Here is a 24,835-nt window from a genome sequence, read left to right on the forward strand (position 1 = left end):
TTCCTCAGATGCTACCATCTTACTGAGATCTTCTCTGACCTCCCCCCTCCCTGTTTAATGCCTCTGCTTCTACCTGCAGCACTCCGTACACCTGCCGAGACTCTGCCTTCTAGGCAGGAATTTCTTTTCTTTGATTTACTTTTGTATCCTAAATGCCTAGAACATTACCTGATTCACACTAGGTACTCAGTAAATACTTGACTAAGTAAGTATATTGAACTGTATATCCATTGCATTCATAATTTACAAATGCTATTATAAATTTACCATGGATCTTAGATTTTGAATTTATACGTTTATGTATAATTCCCATTAGCATTTTATCCTTATGTTGGTGTGGAATCTCTTTTTGATATTACAGAAAATCACAATTATTGACCATTGACATACCTCTTATGCTTTACCTCCTGAGGTCTGTAATGAGTCCTAGAAGCGATTTATAAATGTTATGTTTTGTATTTGTATCACTTGCATGTAATTATATATCTGTTCCTTTTGATTATTTGTGAGAATAACAGGAGATGAAATCATAGAAAGCCACCTGGACTGTGCCCTCCTTCCATGAGGCATAAGGTGGTGCTCAGCTTATCAGTTAAGTTCCCAGAGTTCATTTTTGGAACGTCAGACACTGTTTCCCTTACTGTGATGAGATTTCATTGTAGTCCGTGAAAAACAGTTTACTTATTTAACTGCTTCACTAATTTAGAACCAGTGTCACCATCATTCATTCCTGCCTGTGTGCATTTTTTTCCCCTACAGTTAACACAGGCCAGACATCGTGCTTGGGGATTCACAGACAGAAATGAGTGCCAGCAGTCCTTGCCTACAGCATGCTCACAGTGTACTAAGAGGAGAACACACAAGCAGACGGTTATAAAATACACTCAGATGCCAGTGCCCACAAGACAGTTGGGAGTTTGAGTCTAAAATTAGAGGGATTGGTATAGATAGATATATTTGGGGTTTCTTCACTGATCAGTGTTTGTTAGTAGCCTACGAGTAAATGATACCTACATTAAGAAGAGCAGCAGGCTGTGGACCGAACTCTGGGCACACCAGCAATGAAGAGTTACCCATGAAAAAACCAAAAGAAGCTGGGTATGGTGGTTCATGCCTGTAATCCCAGCACTTTGGGAGGCTGAGGCAGGTGGATTGCCTGACCTCAGGAGTTGGAGACCAGCCTGGGCAACATGGTGAAACCCCATCTCTACTAAAATACAAAGAATTAGCCAGGTGTAGCAGTATGCGCCGATAGTCCCAGGTACTCAGGAGGCTGAGGCAGGAGAATTGCAAGAACCCAGGAGGCAGAGGTTGCAGTGAGCCAAGATCGAGCCATTGCACTCCAGCCTGGGCGACAGAATGAGACTCCATCTCAAAAAAAAAAAAAAAGAAAAAAGAACGAAAAAGCCAAAAGAAGAGTTGGCAGGCATGAGAAGACCATGAGAGGACAGTGTCACAGGAGTTGGGAAGAGGGAGTGAGCGACACTGACAAGTACACTTCAGAGATCCATTAGATGAGGCCTGAGGAGTGTCCACCAGGTCTGACCTTGTTAAGAGTAGTTTTAGGCTGGCATAGCTTTGAAGTAAAGAAATAGACAAGGAGCTTCTCTGCCTGCTTCTTTGAGGAGTTTGCATAAAAAACAAAACAAAAACCATCTTTTTCTGAGATATGTTTGGTCTAGAACCGTAAGGTTCGGCAGTTTCTCTTGAGTAGCTTTCTCATCCCCATCTCTCTTCTTTCCTCAAGGAACCCTGGCCTGATCCAGGCTCAGCTCCACGTCAGCTGCTGCTGACACACAGTATCTTCCAGAGTCATAACTAGGAAATAGTGTTTATCTTGCCAAAAATAGTTGGGTTTAAATGGGAAAAAAATGTTAAGATTCATAATGCCTCATTTCCACCTCTTATTTTTAATAGTACATTAAAAATAGCCTTTATTTCTTCATTCTTTTATTTTTTTAAAAATTGTTTTGTAAACTCTGATTAACATTTGTGTGTGTGTGCCTTATTTTAGGGACGAGAAGGTGCAGAGATTGAACCTTGGGAAGATGCCGATTACCTTGTGTACAAAGTCACAGATAGATTTGGCTTTTTACAGTAAGTCACATAGATTGAAAGCTTGCTTTTTTTGATTATAGTGTTTCTGTGGTCACCTATTATAAAGATTTTTAAATTTTTTTATATAATTACTGTGAATAAGTAATAGTCTTACAATATGCTTTTCCGTACTAAATTCTTGGGATTCTTAACAACTCTGTGATTAAAATTTAACTATGTTTAAGAATGTAATTTTAAATATTTTTGCAATTTAGTAAAAACATAAAGTGCAGTAAATGAGTTACATTAATAATTTAACAGAGGTAAATGCAAATGTATAATTTGCATTTAAAAAAAAATTATAAAACATTTCATAGTGTACCAGTGCATTTAAAAAATAATTAGCAATTTGAACTTTATTTTTATGCAGCCTAAAAATGAGCATTGTAAAGAAATGCCATTGCTCTTCCTTATAGTTATAAATGTATTCATAATATTGCTTCTCAAAATTAATTCCATTCATCCTGAATATGTTATATGAAGAGTTGAGAGAGGTCTCGATCACTATAAGGTAAAGTAGGTTAAAATAATTTGGATCCTTAAAAACATCCTGCACATGATATGAATCTGTCTGTTCCGATTCTGACATTGTTTAAACAGATTCCTACAGGCTAGAGACTTCTACTCATCTTTATACTTTGGTTCCATACAATTTAAGGATTAACTAAATTTTCATTCAACTGTGCTCCTTTCCAATTTCAGTTATTACAGATAGGAAAAAAAGCCAGGAATTTTTATTTTATGATACGTGATAAAATTTTGAAGGAAAAACATTTTTTGTGTAGTTCTTAGTAATGTACAGTCCTCAGACCTTCTTTTCTTCTTTTTTGTTTTTTCAGTCTAGAATTTATTTTATAGTATTATATTTTTCTGAGAGTAAAAACAACCAACCAACAAACAGAAACCCGGAACTGGAGAATGTGTGCTCTTCTTGTGGCTTTGCTGTTCCTGGTCATGTAACCATTTTGTGCTTCATTTTTTCCTTTGGAGATGGAGTTTGGCTCTTGTTACCCAGGCTGGAGCGCAATGGCGCGATCCCGGCTCACCGCAACCTCCACCTCCTGGGTTCAGGCAGTTCTCCTGCCTCAGCCTCCTGAGTAGCTGGGATTACAGGCACGTGCCACCATGCCCAGCTAATTTTTTGTATTTTGATTGGAGACGGGGTTTCAACATGTTGACCAGGATGGTCTCGATCTCTTGACCTCGTGATCCACCCGCCTTGGCCTCCCAAAGTGCTGGGATTACAGGCGTGAGCCACAGGAATTAGTTTACATATCTATTTTATATACATTCAGGTATATTTGAGGCTTTGAAAAAATAAAATGTAAGAGTACTTTGTAAAGTTCTGGAGATATATAAGGTGTGATTATACCTAATGACATTAGCATATCTGAAGTGTTCTTCTGGGTAGTTATAATCAGAAGACCTTGTTTTGCTTTATTTTTGTAGAGCTGGGGTCTGGCCTTGTTTCTCAAACTCCTGGCCTCAAGCAGTCTTTCCACCTCTATATTCAGAAGGCTTTGAACTTCGCTAGACTAACAGAATTTTTAACTGTGCTGGAAATACTCCTCTTAAATTAAATTGACATCCCTACTTTTTTTTTTTTTTTTTTTTGAGACAGTGTCTTGCTCTGTTGCCCTGGCTAGAGTGCAGTGGCGTGATCTGAGCTCACTGCAACCTCCGCCTCCCAGGTTCAAGCAGTTCTCCTGCCTCAGCCTCCTGAGTAGCTGGGATTATAGGCGTGCACCACTACACTTGGCAATTTTTGTACTTTTAGTAGAGATGGGATTTCACTGTGTTGGCCAGGCTGGTCTTGAACGGCTGAGCCCATCTTGGTCTCCCAAAGTACTGGGATTACGTGGCATGAACCATGATTACTTGGCTATAAACGTGACAAGAAATGACTGCATATATGTGTGGGTTAGTGTATGAAGGACAATTTGAGCATTAAGACTGTTAACACCAGTGGGTCCCAAACTTGCCTGCACATTAGAATCAGCTGGGAAATGGTTTAAATAGATTTCTAGGTCTTTCTTAGATTTTTATTCAAAAGATAGGAGGCACCTCAGCTGATTTTGACCTTCCCAGGTGTTTCTGTTGGGAAGGAACCACTGTACCAGATAATGTATGTGTGTTCTTTTAATTGTAAGATGGTCCAATACGCTATAAAATATACATGGAAACCTGTGCATTCCAGAAAGGGTCTATTAATTACCTACATTTTCTTTTCTTATTGCTTAAAATAACATGAGCTGGGCCCTAGAAACAAGGGGTACTTTTTTTAAAACCGGCAAATGCTGTATTTGACTAATCCATAATTACCATTATGGATTCCAATGTAAAATTCTAAATGTGCAAGTACATTATTTACATTTAAACACACTCATGTGATCACACATACACGTAGTTCATTAACTTGGAGGAATTGAAAACACACTATCAAGTTAAACATTTAAAGAAAAAACTGCATTCACAAATCTGAAAGGTATACAAAAATGAAATTGTAAACTAATGAATATAGGTGCCAACTAAATTTTCATGAAATATGCCTGCAAACATGGATCCAGTGATTTGTCCACACTTGTGATAGTTGGGTGGGAAGACATTCCCCAGTGAAAGCAGCCTGTCTCTCTGACTCTTGTCTCTTGAAAAGCATTTATTGGTTTAAAACAGTATTTGAACTATTATAGCCTTGAACCAAGTGGTTCTGGCCAAGGAGCCTAGTCTGTATTTGGCAGTCTGAATATTGCAATCATTTCTTTTGTATTTGTTTTTTTACTGTCTGTGTTAAGGTTCGTTTGGCTGTAGTGGGGAAAAAGTGCTAATATTGTGCACTTACTGTGTGCCAGGCACTGTTCTATGCTCTTTGGAATAACTCAATTATTCCCCTGAAAAGCTCTTTGGGGTAGGTACTGTTTTTGTCTTCCTCTTTTTAGGTGATGAAACTAAAGCACAGAGGTCAAGTAACTTGCCCATGTTGTATTGACAGTGAGCGTCAGCTCTAGGGTGTGGACCTTGGCAGTCCTCCTGCAGAGCTTGTGTTTTGAACTACTACAGTATACTGCCTGTTGCTGCTTTCTTGTATTTTAAATAAGAGAAATACAGAACAAGTGCTTTGAAGTACCTAGAAAGAAAGTTAAAGGGGAAAAAGAATACCTGAAGTGAAGGATGCTGTTTGAAATGAACACTGCTGTTCAGATACGTACTAGGATAGCTAAGCTCACTGCTTTTTTGAAATTGCAGCAGATCGGTACTAGTTCTCATACTATCACATTAATTCTGTTTACTCCGTGATGCAGTCCTAAAACAGGCAACACAAATGAAAATAATGAAGCATATAAACGGATCTTAGCGTAATGTTGGGCTTCAATAAATTTCACCAAAATCTGTGATTTTTGTTACAATGAGTAATTTAAGTAAAACATTTTCTCCAGACATTGTTACTAGTGGTTTTTATCGCTTGTCACCACAGACTGGAGTTTTATGCACTATTGAATAAAACCATTTGGATATTACTCCCTGTCAAATGTTGATTAAAACAGCGTTTCTTTCTACTGTCTTTGTTCTTTGTAATTTTTTATTGGTTCTGCAGTGAAATTGGGTTTTAAGAGTCGACGTTAATACAACAAAATGGCAAAAATAACTTTGTAACCTTTGTTGTCTGAGTTTATATCTAATTACAGTTTTAGAAATTTAAATTACCTGTTATGATATGTGGAGTGACAGTAATTAACAAATATATTATAGAACAACTTGGTTTTGGAATAGGTTACACAATAAATATGAAAGCTGTTGCCAAACCAGCTGGGTGGGCTCTGCTAGATGAGCAACCTCTTTTTTTAGTACCCAGCAGTGGAGCATTCTCCCAGTGTGTGCCATGATGGAGTTGTAGCTGCAGAGTGGAGAAACAGAGCTAGTTTAAGGAAGAAGTTGGAGAACTTTAACATTTTAATCAAAAATAGTCACTGCTGGTCTACTTAACAAAGAATGTGTGGTATTTGGATGAGGGTAGATAATGTGTTTAGGTCACAAGTTATTAATAGCAGAATTAGAAGGAAGTCATACCAGAAATAAAGAAGATAAAAGTAATACCAAGCTTCAGATTTTCAGCTACTTATCAAAATGTGTATACTTGTAAAAGTTAGCAGACTCTCTGTAGTTTAACTATGACTCCGTAACATGACTATATATGATATTGCAGAATAAAGGTGTGTTTGTTTTTAGAGAATATCATTTTTATTACAAGGGCTTGAAAACTCTTTCTACCAATCCTGTAAATTTTGATGGGGATAAATTTAAACTTAGATAAAATTTACTTTAAAAACAAAAATAGAATTTGGTTAATATTAATGTTATCTTATTAATTTTAACAAGTTAACGTTTAAGTTACCAAATGCAATTTCATCCTGTAGTTAATATAAATATTCCACCTAGCTGTTGAGAGGTTGTAGGCATGTAAACTCTAATTAGTAATGCTTTCAAAGCTTAAGAGTAGGTGAACAGTGTATGCAGTTACAGTCTCTCTTGCCAGAGGTGACTGTTTAATGGTTTTCCCTACTGTATTTCTGTGAGATATAGGTACTTGCTGTCGCCTTAGTGTCTTGTTAAAGCATCCTTTAAGTGCTTTTAAGCCCTTGATCTCTAAAGCAGGGTTGGCAAATATTTTCTGTAAAGAGCCAGATATGAAGGATCTTTGGCTTTGTAGGTTAAAATGGTCTTTGTCACAATTGCTCAACTCTGCTGTTGCAGCATGAAAAAAACCAGAAACAATACACCCATGACAGAGTGTGTCAATGTTCCATTAAAACTTTATTTAAAAAAAACCCACAGTGGGCCGGATTTGGCCTGTGGGCCATAGTTTGCTGACCTAAAGGAATTCTCTGCATTTGCCCAGATTGTGGTCCTTCTTTTTTCTCTTCCACTTGAAGGCTATTTGGGAGGCAAGGTAAGCATGTATCCATGCCTGCAGGCATGTGTTCTTCCTCCTGTTCATATCTTCATTCAGCAACATTTACTGAGCGCCAGCATAGCAGCATGCGTATTCTGGGCATTACAGGGAGCTCTTGGTGAGCGGCAGCAGCGTCGTGCTCAGAAGGCTGTGAAAATTAGCATATGCCGGCGTAGAGACTTGAGGAGGAAAGACTTTGTGGAGATTGGTATGCACACAGCAGATTCTCCATGAAAAGTTTTAGACATGGAGAAATCATGCCAGAAAATCTGTGTAGGAAAGCTGGACCACATACTCACTCTATCATCCATCTGTGAGGTCTGAAGCCTTTTTATTTTTAATCGTTTTCTTCTTGGGAATTGTTTTCTCAGCCTTCATCCCTTTTCTTCATAGACTCCTGGCACAATCTAAGATCTTGTCTGTCTGAAGTTGAACCCACTGAATTAGTGCTAAACATCTCTCTGTTAGGCTGAATGACTAAGTGAAAATGTTAGTTTTATTGTCTCTGAAATGAGAGGTTTGGACTCTTGGAGATCTCTTTTGGCTATTACTCTTTTTCTGTTAGTTCTGTTGCTGTAGTAATGGTTCATTCACCTAAAGACTCCTCAGAGTAGAAAAAGAATGCCTTTGAAAAGACCAAACTGGTGAATACCACTCTATCATGCTCTTCAAGGTGGTATATTATTTGATCTCAAGAGAAACTAAGGCAAGAATATGAACATACTGTTGCCAAAACAGTGCTACTGAGAAGGCTACTCAAAGTGCCTAGCTTTGTTTATGGATAGCATGTTGTTTTTATATTACTGACAGTTAAGACAAGAATCTCATAATGTTTTATATTAGAGATGATATTACAAATACACTGTATCAGAAATGAATTTGGTCTTCTAGGGTACACTTAAAAAATACTCTCTTGAAATTTTGACAGTGAAGCATACTTTTTTTTTTTTTTTTTTTTTTTTTTTTGAGACGGAGCTTCGTTCTCGCCTAGGCTGGAGTGCATAGTGGTGTGATCTCGGCTCACTGCAACCTCTGCCTGCCAGATTCAAGTGATTCTCGTGTCTCAGCCTCCCAGGTAGCTGGGATTACAGGCGCCCGCCATCACGCCCAGCTTATTTTTGTATTTTTAGTAGAAATGGGGTTTCACCATGTTGGCCAGGCTGGACTCCAACTCCTGACCTCAGGTGATTCACCTGCCCCAGCCTCCCAAAGTGCTGGGATTACAGGCGTGAGCCACTGTGCCCGGCCGAGCATTCTTTATTGTACTGAATAAAGTTTTCTCTTTGAATTCACGAGTCTGTTGGAGGCAGTTTTTTCTTTGTGTTAGTTTTTAAAATGATCATTGATTATAGGCCATAGTTTGAACCAACAGTGGAGGTGGTGGTCTAAAGCAGAGAGCGGCAAGATGTGGCCCCTGGAGCAGATCCAGCTCACCACCTACTTTAATAAAGGTTTGTGGGAACAGAGCCACACTTGATTTACGTAGTAGCTGTGTTGCTTTTGTACTACGGCAGCGGAGCTGAATAGTTGTGAGAAAGATGGTATGCTCCAGAAAGCCTCACATACTTACTATTTACATATTTATCTTGATAGAAGAAGTTTGCTAACTCCTAGTCTGGAGCAGTGTTGTCCGGTGGAGCTGTCTGCAGTGATGGAAATGTCCATATCTGTACCGCTCAATATGGTAGCTTCTAGCTCCCTGACATTCATGCACTTGAACTGTGACTAGTGAGACTGAATAACTCAGTGTTAAACTAAATTAAATTATAATGTTAACTAGATGCTTTTTATTAATTAAATATGGCTTGTGGCTACCATATTTGACAGTGTAAATCTGGATTTTAAAGATGGGGCTTCAGTGAATGGAAGCTTATGTAAAACTTGGGATGACAAATAAATATTATATATCATATGTAGCTATAAGTATATACATTTTGAAAAGTTTGCTTTGATTCAACAATTTCATATATTACTATTATTCCTCTGCAGTGAGGAGGAGCTCCCAGATCATAATGCAGCCGTGGAACGGGTAAGTCCCACTCTTGATTTATTTTCAGGTACTGGTGAATTGCCTTTATTAAAGGAATAAAATTGGCCACCTTTGTGATTTTGAGTGCCATATTCTATGAGAATGGTACAGTTATTGTTAGAACTTGCACCTTATCATGTCACTGTAAGATAGTTTGAAACGTGTCTGTTCCATGAGATTTCAGTAAATTTCTTAAAACTAACAAAACCATTTTCTGTGGGTCAGTATTTTAGTATTTTAAGTACTTAGAGAAGTGTTACTTAGTAAAGTTGTCAACATTTTATGATCTTTCCTCATTATACATAGCAAGGAGCTGGCCCCACACCCAGGCATGCATGAGAAGTACTGACAGGATGTCTTAAGGTTGCTGGAAACCTCCCTCCTCCTCCCCACTTTTTCTGTACCAAAAAATGAACTGTAGAATGAAAGTGGGGGTATTGACGGGGATTATTACTGGTTCATGTATGTTTGATGAGCACAAGGGGCTGAATTTCAGGTAATAAAGGTGAAATTGGAATTGGAATTTGAAAAATATGTTAGAAAATCTTTCAGAAATCAATCATTTCTGAAATTCAAAACTGTAGAAAAACTTTAAGATGTAGATGAAATTAACATCTTGGGTATATCGAGAACCCTGTAGGCAGAGCTGCAGTTGAATTCTCTTGTGACTGCTTGATTCTCTGTCAGTAACCTAGAGCTTTCTGCAAATGAATATTTTTCTTTTAATATCTGCATTACTGAATAGCAACTATGTATTAAGCACTGGCCTAGTTCTGTATAGGATGCTAGGATTAGATAAGACATAGTGTTTGCCTTGGAGAAGCTCACATTCAACAACTACAGGAAGGTCAAGTGTGGCAACAGGTAGGAGATGACTGGCAGCTTGGTGGGGGCATAGTGCTAGTGAAGTACAGTGGTAGTGCAGGTGGAGGGGAAAGGCAGATTCTTTGTAGCTGAGGAATGACTAAGAAGGAAGTAATGAGTAATGGTGAGAACTTGGTAAATGCTTTGTCTGTGAACTTTGTGGCAGTTCACCTTGAATGGGAACGTAAGGATTTGTTACCACCCTCTGACTATGATCTCTCTTTTGGGCTGAATGAGAGCCCAAAGAATGTAATGAATTCTTTATAAAACTAAATATATTGACATAAAAGCAGAGATTGTCCTTTCAAGTGTTACAGTGTCTTTTATTTGAGAAATCAGGAAGAGTTGGAAGATATCTTTAACAAAAGATACCCACATTTGGCCAAACAAAAATCTGGCAATCCAATATTGACTTCTCTCTCCAATACTTGCCTCCCCAGTTTTGTAATTTCCTGGTCCAGAAAGTTAGAAAGTTTTCAGACCAGTGAAGAAATGGGGCAGTGAAGAGAAAAGAAGAAATACCAGACACAAGGAGGGTGATGCATTCCTGGGGAATGTTGTTTTTTTAAAAATTTTTACTAGTTTTTTAAAAGACCTCCATGTGCAATAAATGACCTCTTACTCAATGCTTTTAGGCTTATAATTGTTTTCTCCAAAGAGTTTAATTTAATGGAGCTTCACTAAAAATTGATCTACGTATACCTTAGTAATTTATTTTAAAAGATATAATTTATATTCATTTGTCAATCTTTAATTTGGGGATGGGGACAGGATTCTGAGGCTGTTGATTGGGTTTCCCTAAGGCCTTTTGTATGGCAACTGCGCTCATATTGCATGACCTGCCTTTTATAGTTTTGATTTCTTTAAAGTGGAATGAGAACTTAGCCACATGCAAAACAGTCTAAGAGCTGGAAGCCTCTTAGTTTATCAAGATTTTCTCCAAGTTCTTCTGGTTTAAGTTCTTGTGTTCTGTGGTGATTGCTTAGTCTAGTACCCACGTTCTACCATTTCCAGGAAACTAATTTTTAAAACTTGACATTTTTTAAATGGAATAAAATCTAGAAATGGTAGGCTTGCTGATCTGCAGTCTTTACAGAGCATACACTTGAAGCACGCTCTTATGGTTCCATCGAGGAAGACTTGTACGCTAATGCATAGTCAGGTAATCATAGCTTTCCTTCCAGCTTTGCCAATCTATTATTTTATGTAAGGCAGCTCTCCGTTTAAAATAGGGAGAGTAGTATACAGTACCCTCCTAAGAAGATTACTGTTGGTGTTTACTAAGTGCTTCGGTGTCTCCCAAACAGGCACTTAAGCACATAAACAAACATTATATTTACTCTGTGGAGAAAAGTATTAACAGTGGATTATATTGTTTCTTTGAGCTTATTGATGATTTTAATAAGGAGGAACAGATATGTAAAACAATAAATTTTCATAGATTCCACTCTCCCTTCATGTAGTGCAGTCTTCTGCATGGTGTGTAGAATATTGGAACTTATTTATATCTTTAAAAATATATCTTAATTTAATATCATATGAAATCTTATTCAAGATACATGACTGATAGACTTTCCAATCCAGGGTTTTCTGGAAAAACACACATTTCTTTCAGTACTTCTTGTCGTCTTCTGACCTCTGCTGGTGAGGTCTAGGTATGCCTGACTCCCATCAGCTTTGTCTTCACTCACGAGTCCTAACTGAAATGAAAAACCTTAAGATAGGGGAAAAACCAAATGGTTTCTCCTACTCTCATAGTCGACACAGCACAGAATACTTCTGGTTACCAAGATCTGTGTTGGTTTTTCCCCAAGTTGACATTAACTGGATTTTCTATAATTTAACTCAATTCCGACACTAACCAGAGTAGGTACAGACTTGACAGGTTAAGAACTCACTTCCATAAGATTGCTTGTCACATCAGAAGCCAGTTGAAAGCCCCAGGTTATCACCTGGGAGGGGCTATAAATTAGAGATTCCCACGACCTCCAAGTCCTTCTCTGCCTGGGAACTGCAGGCAGAAATCATATAGTTATTATATCACAATACACACCAATGTTCAAATAGAGCCATAAAAGCATCTGAAGACTTGAATCTGAACAAAACCTAAGATTTCTTATTCTACAAGAGAAGGCTATGTAATATCCATCCATGCATTGTGTATGTGTCTAGCCTTTACTTTCTGAATTATTAGCCATGTTAATAGCTGGAAGGGCCTTGGACCAGAAAGCAGACAAAGCTGTATAGATGATTCAACAAACCATTATTGAATACTTGCTGTTCAGCTGGTCCTGTACAGGGTTGAAAATATAGCCTTAGGTCTCTGGAGGTTGAGAGGCAACAAAGAAGATACTGGTTCCAGTTTTAATCCTTCCACCTTCCTTGCCCCTTAGGAGAGGCCAGTTTTGACTTAGAGGCAACATCCACTTAAGACAATAGAGTATTATACACTTTAAACAGAAGTTTAGCCCTTCCCTGAAAACAGCTCAAGGGAAGAAAAGTATACAGCAGTGCACCATTTTCTTAGCCAGTAGTGATAATGGAGAGCTGACAAAGGGAGTAAGGTGGCGATGATGACCTCTGTATTATCTTCCTTGGCTGTATGTTGCTCTGATATTCTGAGAGAAGTAGGATTTTCTTATGTCTGGGTCTTCTGTACAGTTTTAAACTTTTCATTGGTGAGAAGCACATGTAGTGCCCAAGTTTAGTTTTGAACATCCTCTGCACTGAAGGGAATCACAGGTTCTTAAAGTGATGGCTGATTCTAGGTTGGGATAGGGAGAGTATAAGCTGGGCCCAAATCATTTTGTACCAGAACATGAAGAAATGATAAAGATGAATATGGCATATCACAAGGACACATGTGAAGGGGAGAAATTGCTCCTCAGTTGGGAGGTAGTCTAACCAGCTCCCAGGGGACAGTTTGGAGTTCAAAAAGAATAATGATGATAATGGATTATAAAACATTGAATCAAATAATTCTTTAGACTTTAGTGATATTAAAAGGAGGCAGAGCTAGAAAAGAAAACCTTTTTAATGTCCAAAGTTGATAATGTAGAAGGAATGATTCCACACACCATTTTGCCACCATCACAGTTATCATTGATTCAGGCACGGACCATCAATGGATGATGAGACCATTGGGTAGAGTTGTTAAGGAACATGATCTGCACACTGTCTCAAAGCATATCACATGGATTATTCATTAGTTACAAAAGGGAATTTCTCTACTAATGGAAAAATTGGGCAAATACTAACCTTTACTGAATGATGAACCTGTAGCATCATCACTGATAGTGATACAGATTGGCATCATGTGCATCTGATATGATGTGGTGGGAAAGACAACGTCATTGGGTGATAATCCTGCTGAAATCCAGAGGAGCCAATCACACAAAGCCAAATAGTATGGCCTGGACTCTTCAAAACATCAGTGTCATCAAAGACAAAGGCCAGGGCACTGCCGGAGACATGCCAGCAAAGGCAATGCAGGATGCATGATGGGATTCCGAGTCGCCCACAGCACAGAAAAAAACCAGCTATAAAGAACAGTCTTGGGGCAAGTGGGGAATTTGGTGTATGGCCTATTTTTGAGGTAACAATTCGTCTTAAATTTCTTGGATGGTACCCAATGGTACTGTAATCATGTAGGAGAATGTTTTTGTTCTTAGGTGTTACATAGTTGAAATCTTTAGGGATGAACTGTTCGTGCTGTGATTTTCTAATGATCAGTTCCCCCTAAAAACCCAACAATATAAATGAAATCTGGCAAAAGGATAATAATCCAGGAATCTGATGAAGCATTTATAAGTATGTGACGTGCTATTCTGTCACCTTTTCTGTAGGTTTGCAATACTTCAAGATACAAATTGAGAGAAGTAAGATGTTTGTGTATGAAGCCACAGAATTATTTAATATCAGTTTCCTATGGGCTGCTAACATCAGCAGCTCTGCCTTTTGGCAGCACTTTGAGAAGTGTTACCCACGTGATAGAATAATTCCATTTCCACCATTCTGCCACATACGGGATATTATTAACTTCTGGTTACTTCCATATTATAGTGATCAAATTGCTATCAGAAATAACATTCTGGTTTCAGTCTGTCTGTTCATATTTATTCTACTTATCACCTCTCCACCTTGAGGCCACAGAATGTTATTAATTCCTTCATAGTGTTCAGTTGTTTTTTCTTATGTAAATTCTGTTTAAGTTTTAAATGTTGAACTCTTCTTATGTAACAACCACTGTTTTAGGTGATAAAAACATGACTATATACAGTCTCTATAGTCAAGGAGTTCATACTTCGATAATATAATGTGGGCATTTAGGCCAGCTAGAACACAGGTGTTAGGTGCTGTAACAGTGATCAGAATGATTCTCATTTTGTAGATGACACAGAAAGGTTAAGTCGTTTGCTCCACATGAAACAGTGTGGGACAGAACTCGGACTTGAACCCAGGTTATCTGGGTCTTGAGTGCATGCCATATCATGGTAAGGGAACAGCTGGTTTTGCTTGGAACATGGAGGGAACTAGGAAAGGTTCCAGGCCTTGGACATTGGACCTAGGTCTTGAGAGGGTGCATAGGATTTTACCAAATGATGGTGAGAAAACATCACAGGCAGACAAATAGCAAACATTTGTCACAAAGCCTGAAAATGCATCGCGTGTGGGAATGACAGATATTTCAGGGTGGCCGGATCACAGAAGTAGCAGGAGGTAGAACTGGAAGTTGAATTGGGCCACATTCTGAAAGGCTGCTCCCTTATGTGTGCTGTGCTAAGAAATTTGAACTTTACTTCTGGAAAATGGGTAGCCATAGAAGGCTTCTCAACTGGGACATGTGTAAAGAGTTGTGGTAGCAGCGTGGAGGCTGGAGTGAAGACAGGGATCCCAGCAGGAAGCTTCTGCTTTCACCCAGGAGCTCTGATTGCCCGAACTAGGGCAGAGGACAGGATGGAAGCGCGTGACAGAACCTGGACCAAGCAGAGTGTGATTCGGGGCTGGGAAGTGAGAGAAGGAGGACTTAGTGGGCAGCGATACTGTCAGTTCATGTCAGGGAAGAAGCGTTCTAGCAGCGGCTTTGGAAAAATGGTTTCATGTATGTCAACTTGAAAGGCTCTGTTGAACTTCAAGTAGAGTTTCTAATACACTGTTACAGTCTAGTTTTGTCTTGCTGTGTGATTGCATCTATGGCAAAATGACATTTCTTAGCTTATTTTTCTAGAGCACTTAAGTTCACATTTGTCACATATGAGTATGTTTTCAGTTACTTCTTCAAAATAGTTGCTAGAATAGGTAGCTTCAGTATCTTTAGTGAGAAAATATATTTCATCTTTGAATTTTAGATTCATTCCCAGCACTTTGGGAGGCCGAGGCGGGTGGATCACGAGGTCAACAGATCGAGACCATCCTGGTCAACATGGTGAAACCCCATCTCTACTAAAAATTACAAAAAATTAGCTGGGCATGGTGGCGCGTGCCTGTAATCCCAGCTACTCAGGAGGCTGAGGCAGGAGAATTGCCTGAACCCAGGGGGCAGAGGTTGCGGTGAGCCGAGATCGCGCCATTGCACTCCAGCCTGGGTAACAAGAGCGAAACTCCGTCTCAAAAAAAATAATTTTAGATTCATGAGTGGGGGAAGAAGACTTTCATGTGCATTGAAGTTTGGTATTGTTGAACTGACAGCATTATGGAGTTAAAACTTAAACTGGATTGAATTACTGATTAAAATTATAATACTAAGATCCTATATCTGTGTGTGTGTGTGTGTGTGTGTGTGTGCGCGCGCGTGTGCTATAAGGGAAAGAAAGCATACTTAATGATTCTTAAATTGTGTGTGTGTGTATGTGTTTTGTTCTCGCAGTGTGGGAATGTGTAGCATTTAAAATAATCTGTATGTATGATAAGCGTTAGAATGTGAAAGTGTGCCTTTAAAGAAATGACTACTTCCTAAAGTGATTCATTGATAATTCATGGCCATAAAAATGAAAGATAGCAAGAGACCTGCTAGATCTCAGCAGGGTTGTTCCTGGCAAAGTGTATGTTATTATACTCTTGGGTTGGCTTAAATTATTTGGTGTTTTCCTGTTGGTAGGAAAAAGGATTATGCTTTGAAGAAGTCAGGAGAGAAAGTACAGAAGAACAGAAAATACCAAATGGCCATTTAGATCAATCTTAATTTTTCACGGCTTGGCCTTCTCTAAAGTCACATTTAGCAGAAACATTAATTAGATTTCAGTGCCCCACTGAGTTTTAAAATTAAACATATTTCTGGAACCATCTGCAACATTTTATCACTAATAATCTAATGAGGAATATGCTTAGCCTTTTGAAAAATGTGAATTATAGCAGAATAGCTTTTGCTCATGAGTGTTCATCTTTTATTATGAGAAACCCATCGAAAATTTTAAGAAGATTTAAGTAATTTAAGAGTTTTAAGAATATGCTTAAAAATGAAATTTGATTAAAAATATTCTCATTGGTGAGATACTGTTCCTAAGTTCAGGATTTTCTTTGGAATTTTATGCTTCTTTTAGATCTAAAAATACTGGTAGTGAGGCATATATGCCATCTGCCAGCATAATGCCTGCCTGTTTGAGGCTGGATCACAGACAGTAAGGAGCTGCTGCTTCCATCCAGGAACCACGATTGCCTGAACTAGAGCAGAGGACAGGATGGGAGCCAGAGATGTGGTGGCTCAGAGTGTACGTCTTGGAGCCAGGCTGCCTGGCTTTGAATCCATCTTCTACCACTTACAAGAGGGGTGACTTGGGGCAAGTCTCTTAAGCCCTTTATGCCTCTGTTTCCTCATTGTAAAATGGTGATGATCACACCTATGTTAGGGGATTGTAGTGAGCTTGCATCTTTGAGCATAAAATGTATCCTCAGAATGATTTTCCTTCTGTGTAGACTTGTATTTCCATTGCTTTTTATTCAAATACGTGCTACACTCATAGGTGCAGGTACTTAGGAAAAAATATTCCTCCTCCTGGAAATCAAAGAAGTAAGGAGCGAGCATTTTCCCTCTCACTTTCCCCACCCATTCCCCAGCCCTGCTCCCCCATGTCACTTTAGTGGGCATGCCAGAGACCTCTGCCAAATTTGGCAGCCTGGTGTCCTGCTGCTTTTGTAAACCCTTTGGAGCTGCTGTCAGCCCCTGCTGTCTCAGAAATACATGCATTCTCATGGCTGCCTAGAACATTCTTTCCCACATTGCATTTGATGAAAACCCTAATTATCTCCCTTTTCCTCATTTTGGGCTCATTTTCCCTGGCATGCCTAGGTGGATTTGACAGCCCCTTCTGCCATGGCCTTGCTGCCTGCACTGGTGCTGTGCACAGCGCAGTGTGCCCATTGTCCGTTGTTGTTAGCACCTGGTCAGATTTCCTTAGGGCAGCAACTATTATTTATTATTCTTTTAATAATTTCCTCTAGCATAGGGCTAGTTATAATCTTTCTATAAATAAATAAACAGCCACTTTTACTTTAAAAAACCAGCTCTTTCCAAAAACATCAATATACTAGAATTTAGTAAATTGAAAAGAGAATTCAATTTTGAAGTTGTGTTTTTGTTGCTTTGTTAAAATATTTCAAAATATTTTAAAATTTTGTTTAAACTTGTAGAATACACAAGATTTTTGGTTACTTTGAAAGTCTTGGAAAATTTAAGTAATATCTTTATCTTTTTACCTAGACAGAGCATTTCCTGCTAATCTTAACTTTAGCTATGGACTGCTGTTGATACAGTTCTGCTATTATCCAGCTTTTTAAAAGTTAGATAGGGTATCTGCTACCTAATATAGCATAACCTTTTTTAGTAGTCCTTTTTTTAAGCAGGATTTTCTTTGAAGTTTTTTATAATTTTAAGTAAAGAAACGAACAACAGTAACAATGAATATCAATTTTATTTTAGCAAAAGCACCTGGAAATTGAAAGAACTACCAAATGGCTGAAAATGCTGAAAGGATGGGAAAAATACAAGAACACTGAAAAGGTAATTTAAAATAATGTTATTTCCATATGAAACTATATCAACTCAATGTGGATTTTTCCAGTAGAAGTTTTTCTTTAATTATAAGAGTATTACATTCATATTTGTTTTTGAAATTTTAGTTTAATCTAGCAGTATGCCTCAAATTAGGAGTTTTTATATTGTAAGTATTGTAATACCTGATTCAAATTGGTTTCAACATTTAAGAGTCTGTATCAGATGGTCCAAAGGTAGGATGGGTTTCAGGAGTGATTTAATTCACTGCTTAATTAAGTTGCCTGTGCCATAGTTTCGTTCATCTCTTCTTTGCCTTCTGCACTGTCAGCTCCATCTTGATGTTGGCTTCCCTTTGAGGTCAGAGTCACGGGAGTAGTTCCAGGCTTTATATCCACGGGTAATACTGCTCAGAAAGAGAGACAGAGTTGGCCTCTGAAAGCATTCCCTAAAGCAGGAGCAAACTCCTTTTTCAAAAACTTCTAGCAAGCCTCCCCTTAAATCTTTCTGCATTGCACTGAGTTTGTGCTAAATTAATTAGAGAAAAATACATACTACATTAATATCACCACCAGTGTCACCAGGAAAGTCTTTAAACAGTGGGAAGATGTCAAGCTCCTGGTGGTAGACGTTTTCCAGAGTTGTAAGTTTTACTTGAAAGGTCAAATATTACCAGTGGCAATAAATACTGTATCAGTTATCTTCCTTCAATGACAGGCTCTCACTTTAGATAAATTTGAGAAAATGTCTGCCAGATACTCAGTGCTCGAGTGACAGCTGCTTAGTCAGTTATTCTTTCAGGTAATAACAGTGTTTTATGAAAATGTTCATGATTCAAACAGTTTTCTCATTGAAGCGCTTTTTGTTGAGACAGTTGTTGCACTAGGCTGTGCTGCACATAGCTCTGTATGCACTTCCCATTTCATCACTACTCGGTTTGGTAATAAGACCTCCATCGAAGATAGATATTTAATAAAGTCAACACTTTTCACTCCTGCATCAAGGACATTCTTAAGTTAAACTGACTTTTTAAAACACCAAGTGAGGAATCACTGATGCCACACTGCAGTACGACTGCTGCCTTGATTTGTGCCAGGAGCCAGTAGTTTTACCACCATAGCTTTTTTTTTTAATCATCAGTGCAAAAGTTAGCACTGTAAAAAAAAAAACAAGTTTAATTATGAAAATGGTTTTGCTTTCATAGACCATACTTTGAGAACCACTGACATCTAAGTCTCAGTTTCCTTATCTGCAGAATGGAGATAACAGTGTCCCATTTCGTCCCACTTCAAAGGAACGAAGATTTCATGATTTAATGCATGTAAAGTACTTAGCATTGTACCTTACATAGAATAAGCATTTAGTAAATGTTAACTATGCCTATTAATTTCTTGAAGGAAGACTGAACAATAAAAAAATTTTAAAGGAAAAAAGAAATCTTTCTTAGTCTTAACAGCAAAACACAGCTGAGTTAACTGTTGGGATTTTTGTCCATTTCCTCACACTTTTTTCAGTGTAATCCTTTCTTTTCCCTTTTTGTATAGATACAAATTACCTTATGTTAACATTTGCCAATAAGAATTCCAGGGATCATCAATTTCTTGGCCTCTAATAGATATTCTGAAGCAGTATAGCCTGATGATGACGAGGCAGATTCTAGAGGCAGACTGTCATGGGTTCAAACCCTGCCTCTGCCACTTACCAGCCATGTGACCTTGGGAAAGGCATTTAACTTTTTTCTGCTGTACTACCTACCCCATTAGGCTTGCTGTAAGGATTAAATAAGTTAGTTTATATAAAGCATAAAATAGTGTCAGGTGCTGAATATGCAGTCAGTATGCCTTGTTGATTATTAAATGAGAAAGGGGCTCTCTGGTTAAATAAAGTTGGGAAAACCTGAGCTAAACAAAGTTAAGCAAGATTTCTTTCTTTACTCTAGGATTATTTGGTCTTTAATATGTGGTGTGGATTTTTAAGAGGGATCTTAAATTACATGAAATTGATTTAACCATGGCAGTCTTTCTGACTTGGGTGTCTTCAATCTAATGAGCTTTTTCTTTTTGAGCATACTAAACATCCTTAGTGAGGCTCTTACATTATTTTCACCAGGAGTGAGTTCATTTGGGATTGTTGCTTTTACTAACTGTCTTAGCATTAGGTTCAGAACTCCAGATGTTCTGAAGAGAACTGGGTTCAAAGTAGATTTTTAGTTACAACATCTGTTCTCTTCTTTAATATTACGCAGTCTCAGATTGGCCTACGTTTGACAACTACTTTACCTTATATCTTTGTGGGAAGATTGCTCGAGTGGTCATTACAGGGTTGATTTCAATGCATTGCACCTAAGCTTTAATCTCACATTCATTCTAATAAAATATTTGTAGAATTAGATGGCTTTATGTTCTTCTCTAGTGTACATATGCCTATGAAAGTATGTAAGCCTCTCTAAAAATGAGCAGTTCTACTGGGCTATTATTCTGACAGCAACTCTGCCTAATGCAGTTCCCATTAAGAGAGATTTTAGCAGTGCCATTTCTTTGAAGTATAATTTTGCAGCACTCTCCCATAACTATAATGCTAGAATCATTTGATGATATATATTGTCCAATTTGGTGTGAAACAAAATGAACCTTCTAAAAGAATTACTGCTTTCAGTTCACACCTAGTTTTAAATTGTATTCACGTAAAAAAAAAAAAAAAAAAACAGCATATTTCTTATCTTTTAAGGAGAAGGATGTTTTCTCTCCACAGATTCCTTACTTATATAGTAGTGATCCAGAGAAATTCTAAAAATACTTGAAATAAAAATATAGCCCTGGTAGAGAATATTTGGATTTTTAGAGCCAAAGCTTTAATAAAAAACAATTTCCATTAAAGTTGTTCCTTTTGCCTCCGTTCTCATAGTGACTGCCTCCCTATGTACAGTAGTACTGTATTGTTAATTTCTGTTTGTTTGTTTTTAGAGAGACAGCGTCTCACTCTGTTGCCCAGGCTGAGATGCAGTCGCACAGTTAGAGTTCTCTGCAGCTTGCAACTCCTGGGCTTAAGTGATTGTCCTGCTTTGGCCTCCCAAGTAACTGGGACCCACAGGCAAGCACCACCATGCCCGCTAATTAAAAAATTTTTTTTTTGGTAGAGACGGGGTCTTGCTATGCTGCCCAGGCTGGTCTCAAATTCCTGGCCTCAAGTGATTCTCCTGCCTCAGCCTCCAAAAAGCATTGAGATTACAGGCATGAGCTACTGTGCCCAGCCTATATTTTAAAAATACAGTCTAGTAAGTGAAGTGATCTTTGTTAAGTAAAGACCATTATGATTTAACTGGTTATGATATACCTGTGTCTAAGCTATGGTGTAGCAAAGTACCTTCTCCAGATACACGTTTTTTTGTTGTCTAAAATAATTGAATGGACCTTTCAGACTGTATTAACTATTTTTTGTTACCGACTGGTAAATGGAGGTATATTGCTTTAAAATAAATTTCTTAAGGTCCCATAGCTTGTTAGCAACAAGCAAAGAATGCCCAGACTCTAGAGCTCATTTAACTGTACTGTCGTTTATGCCAGCTTTCCCTTTTGGTGTCTGTTGGGAATAGAATTTAGTTATAAAACACAATATAGGGCCTTATGGATGGTTTAAAACTTTTTTAGTTGCAGATTTGGGAGACCTGGTGCTGTTTGAAGGCAGAAACAAAGGAGCCAGTGGAGCAGGGATGATTAGAGAAAATGGAGAGGCAGTAAGGGGCATAAGCAGCTCGAATGAGTCTCTGTTTCACAGTGCACACTCCCACAAAACTCAGCCAGACTTCCCCGGCTGGGAAGTTTACTTACTGGCAGTCATAATGTTGTGGATTGTACACTTATCAGTGTTTGCTACAGTAAGATTTAGAAAAAGATACTAAAAACATTAGTCGTTTGTTTGAATTTTTTTTTTTCTGAGATGGAGTTTCGCTCTTGTTACCCAGGCTGGAGTGCAATGGCATGATCTCGGCTCACTGCAACCTCTGCCTCCTGGGTTCAGGCAATTCTCCCTCCTCAGCCTGCTGAGTAGCTGGGATTACAGGCACGCGCCACCATGCCCAGCTAATTTTTTGTATTTTGAGTAGAGACGGGGTTTCACCATGTTGACCAGGATGGTCTTGATCTCTTGACCTCGTGATCGACCCATCTCAGCCTCCCAGTTGTTTGAATTTTTTAAGTTGTTTTTTAAATGTTTCTGTGGGACTACTACAGACTTTTGAAAGATTTTATATATCGAATCTATGAAATAAATTCATAGAAGAATCTTAAAGGTGATACTCTTGAAATTAGAATTTGCAATATTGTTAAAATTCAATATGTAGAAGTTATTTATTATGGTTGTTAAGAGTATGGATTCTGAGGTCAGACTCAGACTAACTGAATTTGAGATCCTATAACACAGTTTCTTTTGATCTGGTTACCTAACCTTTCTACATCTTAATTTTTTTCATTTGTAAAATGCATATGTTAATAACAATACTTACCTCTTTAGGGATGCAGTAATATTATAATGAATAAATTAATTTAGAAACACATGCATAGTGTCAGCTCATAATACATAATCAGAAAGTGTTCTTTAAACTATTGTTGTTATTACTGTTGGATGCATCATTACCCACATCCCTGCTCCCACCCTCACTTTCCCTTCCTGGCACATTCCTATTCAGTTTTGAGTTTATGGTCATTTTCTCTAAAGGAAATACTTTCCTCTCACACAGGATTAGTTCTTCCTTTCTTCTGTTATCTCTAAGGTAGGCTCAGGATGACAGCCCCTGTGTTGGACCCATAAGAAGTGACCACCACAGCAGGTTCATGCCACTCTCACCCCAGCAACTTTGTCCCTACCCGCTTTCTAGTTCTCTCTTAGAATTGTATGTATCCTTTTGTAGAAGGGCCAGCCACTCCCTGGTCACTCCTCTCACAGATCCAGATGGTGTGGTGCCCACCATTCTCCTTTTACTGTCCTGGTTCCCTGGGTAGTCTGTCTCTACCATGACCTCCTCCATCAGGGTGTGATGCTCAGCACTGGTAGCAGTTGGTGTATGTGACTGTATTTTATTATAAGTGGTTCTCTGTGTAAGGTGTAATTAGCTGCTTATGTATTTCTCTTCCCACTATACTATGAGTTACACAGATCTTTTTCATGTTTGTAGCTACAGGACCTCATAAGCATTGGTCGCAAAGCAGGCATTTATTACAAGTATCATTTTAGAATGTATGAATGATGTTCATTTAGGGGTTGAGGACAACCAGCTATCACTTTTTACTGATAAATTCTGCCACGTTAATAAAGCTGTAATTTTTACAAGACGGTGTGATTTGGCAGAAAGTCCCTGAATTTGTAATAAGAAGATGAAACTTTTTGACTAGGCCAGATAGTTTTTTTCTGTTCTTAGTTTCCTTCCATTTTAAGTGGAAACCACCCACTGAGCCTACATGATGAGACTGTTGTAGAAAAGATGAAATGCTACTTTATCAGTTGAAGGATTGTCAACAAATGTGAACTGGCCTCCTGTTATGGAGAATAAGCACATTTCATCAATGCTTGGATGTAATTCCTACTTTGTTTTATAACGTTTCTAAAATTCCTGTGATGGTTGAAAATTTGTGAAGAGATGTATAACTGTGATAAGTTAGTCTGTCATGTAAAACAACCAGCATAATTAAAACATTTTTATTTTAGGGTCTTTTAATCTTTTCCTACTATATGTGATTTTTGTGTACATGTTTTGTTTTGTCACCTCCTATTGCCTGGATTCCAAAGACAGCCTTTTTATATTCCTTTGAAGTTTCTGGTGTAGTTGATATTATCATTATTCTAGTGCTTTCTGCTCTTGGGGCTTTCTTCATATTTTTCTGTTTGCTATTCCATGTATTTCAGTAAGTCCATTTAGGCAAAACCATGTGCCGTGATCATAGGGAGATGGTCTTTGTTTTTTACTGTAAAATGAGGCATCTTTTATACCATCTTGTGTTTGCTTTTGGACAAGTTATTTAACCTCTTTGTGATTCACTTTCTACATAGGTAAAATCGAGTTGTTGGCATAATTAAAGTTACAGGGTTGCTGGTATCATTAAATGAGGTAAATGTCCATAAATAGCATTAAGGAAAGGGATAAAATAAAACAGTTTAACTAGTTAAGTAGTTTCTTATTTTAATAGTTGTTAAATGGTTTCCAACAGATGTTAAATAGTTTCTTGTAGAGAGTAAATGCTCAATAAACGTTTGGGTTAATTGTTGCCATGGGTGATGATAATGACACTGTATCAGTGTTTCTTAGCCTTTCCCATATGCACCTAATTTTTAATTTTAGCTCTGTCCTAGTACAGAGACCATTAATTTTTTATTTCTACCCCCAATTTTTCTACTTTTTAATGTAATCACAGCAAATCGATGGATTTTTTTCCCCTAAATCTAGATTTAACTTTAAGATAAATGATGGACAGTAACTTATGTACAATTATTGAGTCCAAGATTGAGCAACAGGAATAAAATAATGTCTGAAGGCTTTTCAAGTAATGTAGCTTAAGAAATAAGTGTCAGAGCTCTTACGTTACTCATTAAAAATGTCATTATTTTACTCGTTTGGCTCTTCCGAAGTCAGTCATATTCAGCTTTCCTATTAAAATTTTACTTTTAACATTTGCGTTGATTTCTACACTTTCTGATACTCACATCAGCTGCCTGCTGTGCAGCATCTTTACTCTAGAATTTAGAAGATAATTTGAAGTGACTTTTTGAGGATGATATTACTTTGAAATCACAATTGACTGTAATTGTGAAATGGTATAGATCATAAACTTCCTTTGGGAAAACAAGTCTGAAATTCACTTATTTTTAACCACACTCAGTTTTCAGTCAAGGGTTGTAAATGTCGAGCATGTGGGAAATG

General features: G+C 37.9%; 1 protein-coding gene across 25 annotated transcripts in view; it reads left to right on the plus strand.

Annotated features, from left to right (window-relative positions):
* Positions 1-24,835, plus strand: part of USP6NL (USP6 N-terminal like) — a 275,187-nt gene that overhangs the window by 206,703 nt on the left and 43,649 nt on the right. For 20 of the 25 annotated variants that reach the window (XM_078329248.1, XM_078329245.1, XM_078329256.1 and 17 more), the window contains 3 exons: positions 2,015-2,097; positions 9,035-9,074; positions 17,854-17,934. In XM_078329248.1, the coding sequence (XP_078185374.1) occupies positions 2,015-2,097; positions 9,035-9,074; positions 17,854-17,934 (204 nt within the window). Of the gene's footprint in view, positions 1-759; positions 1,540-2,014; positions 2,098-9,034; positions 16,646-17,853; positions 17,935-24,835 lie in introns of those variants that run through there. The other 5 variants (XM_078329259.1, XM_078329260.1, XM_078329261.1 and 2 more) reach the window with 4 other exon arrangements.

Source organism: Callithrix jacchus, chromosome 7 (assembly GCF_049354715.1).
Source record: "Callithrix jacchus isolate 240 chromosome 7, calJac240_pri, whole genome shotgun sequence".
Classification (NCBI taxonomy): domain Eukaryota; kingdom Metazoa; phylum Chordata; class Mammalia; order Primates; family Cebidae; genus Callithrix; species Callithrix jacchus.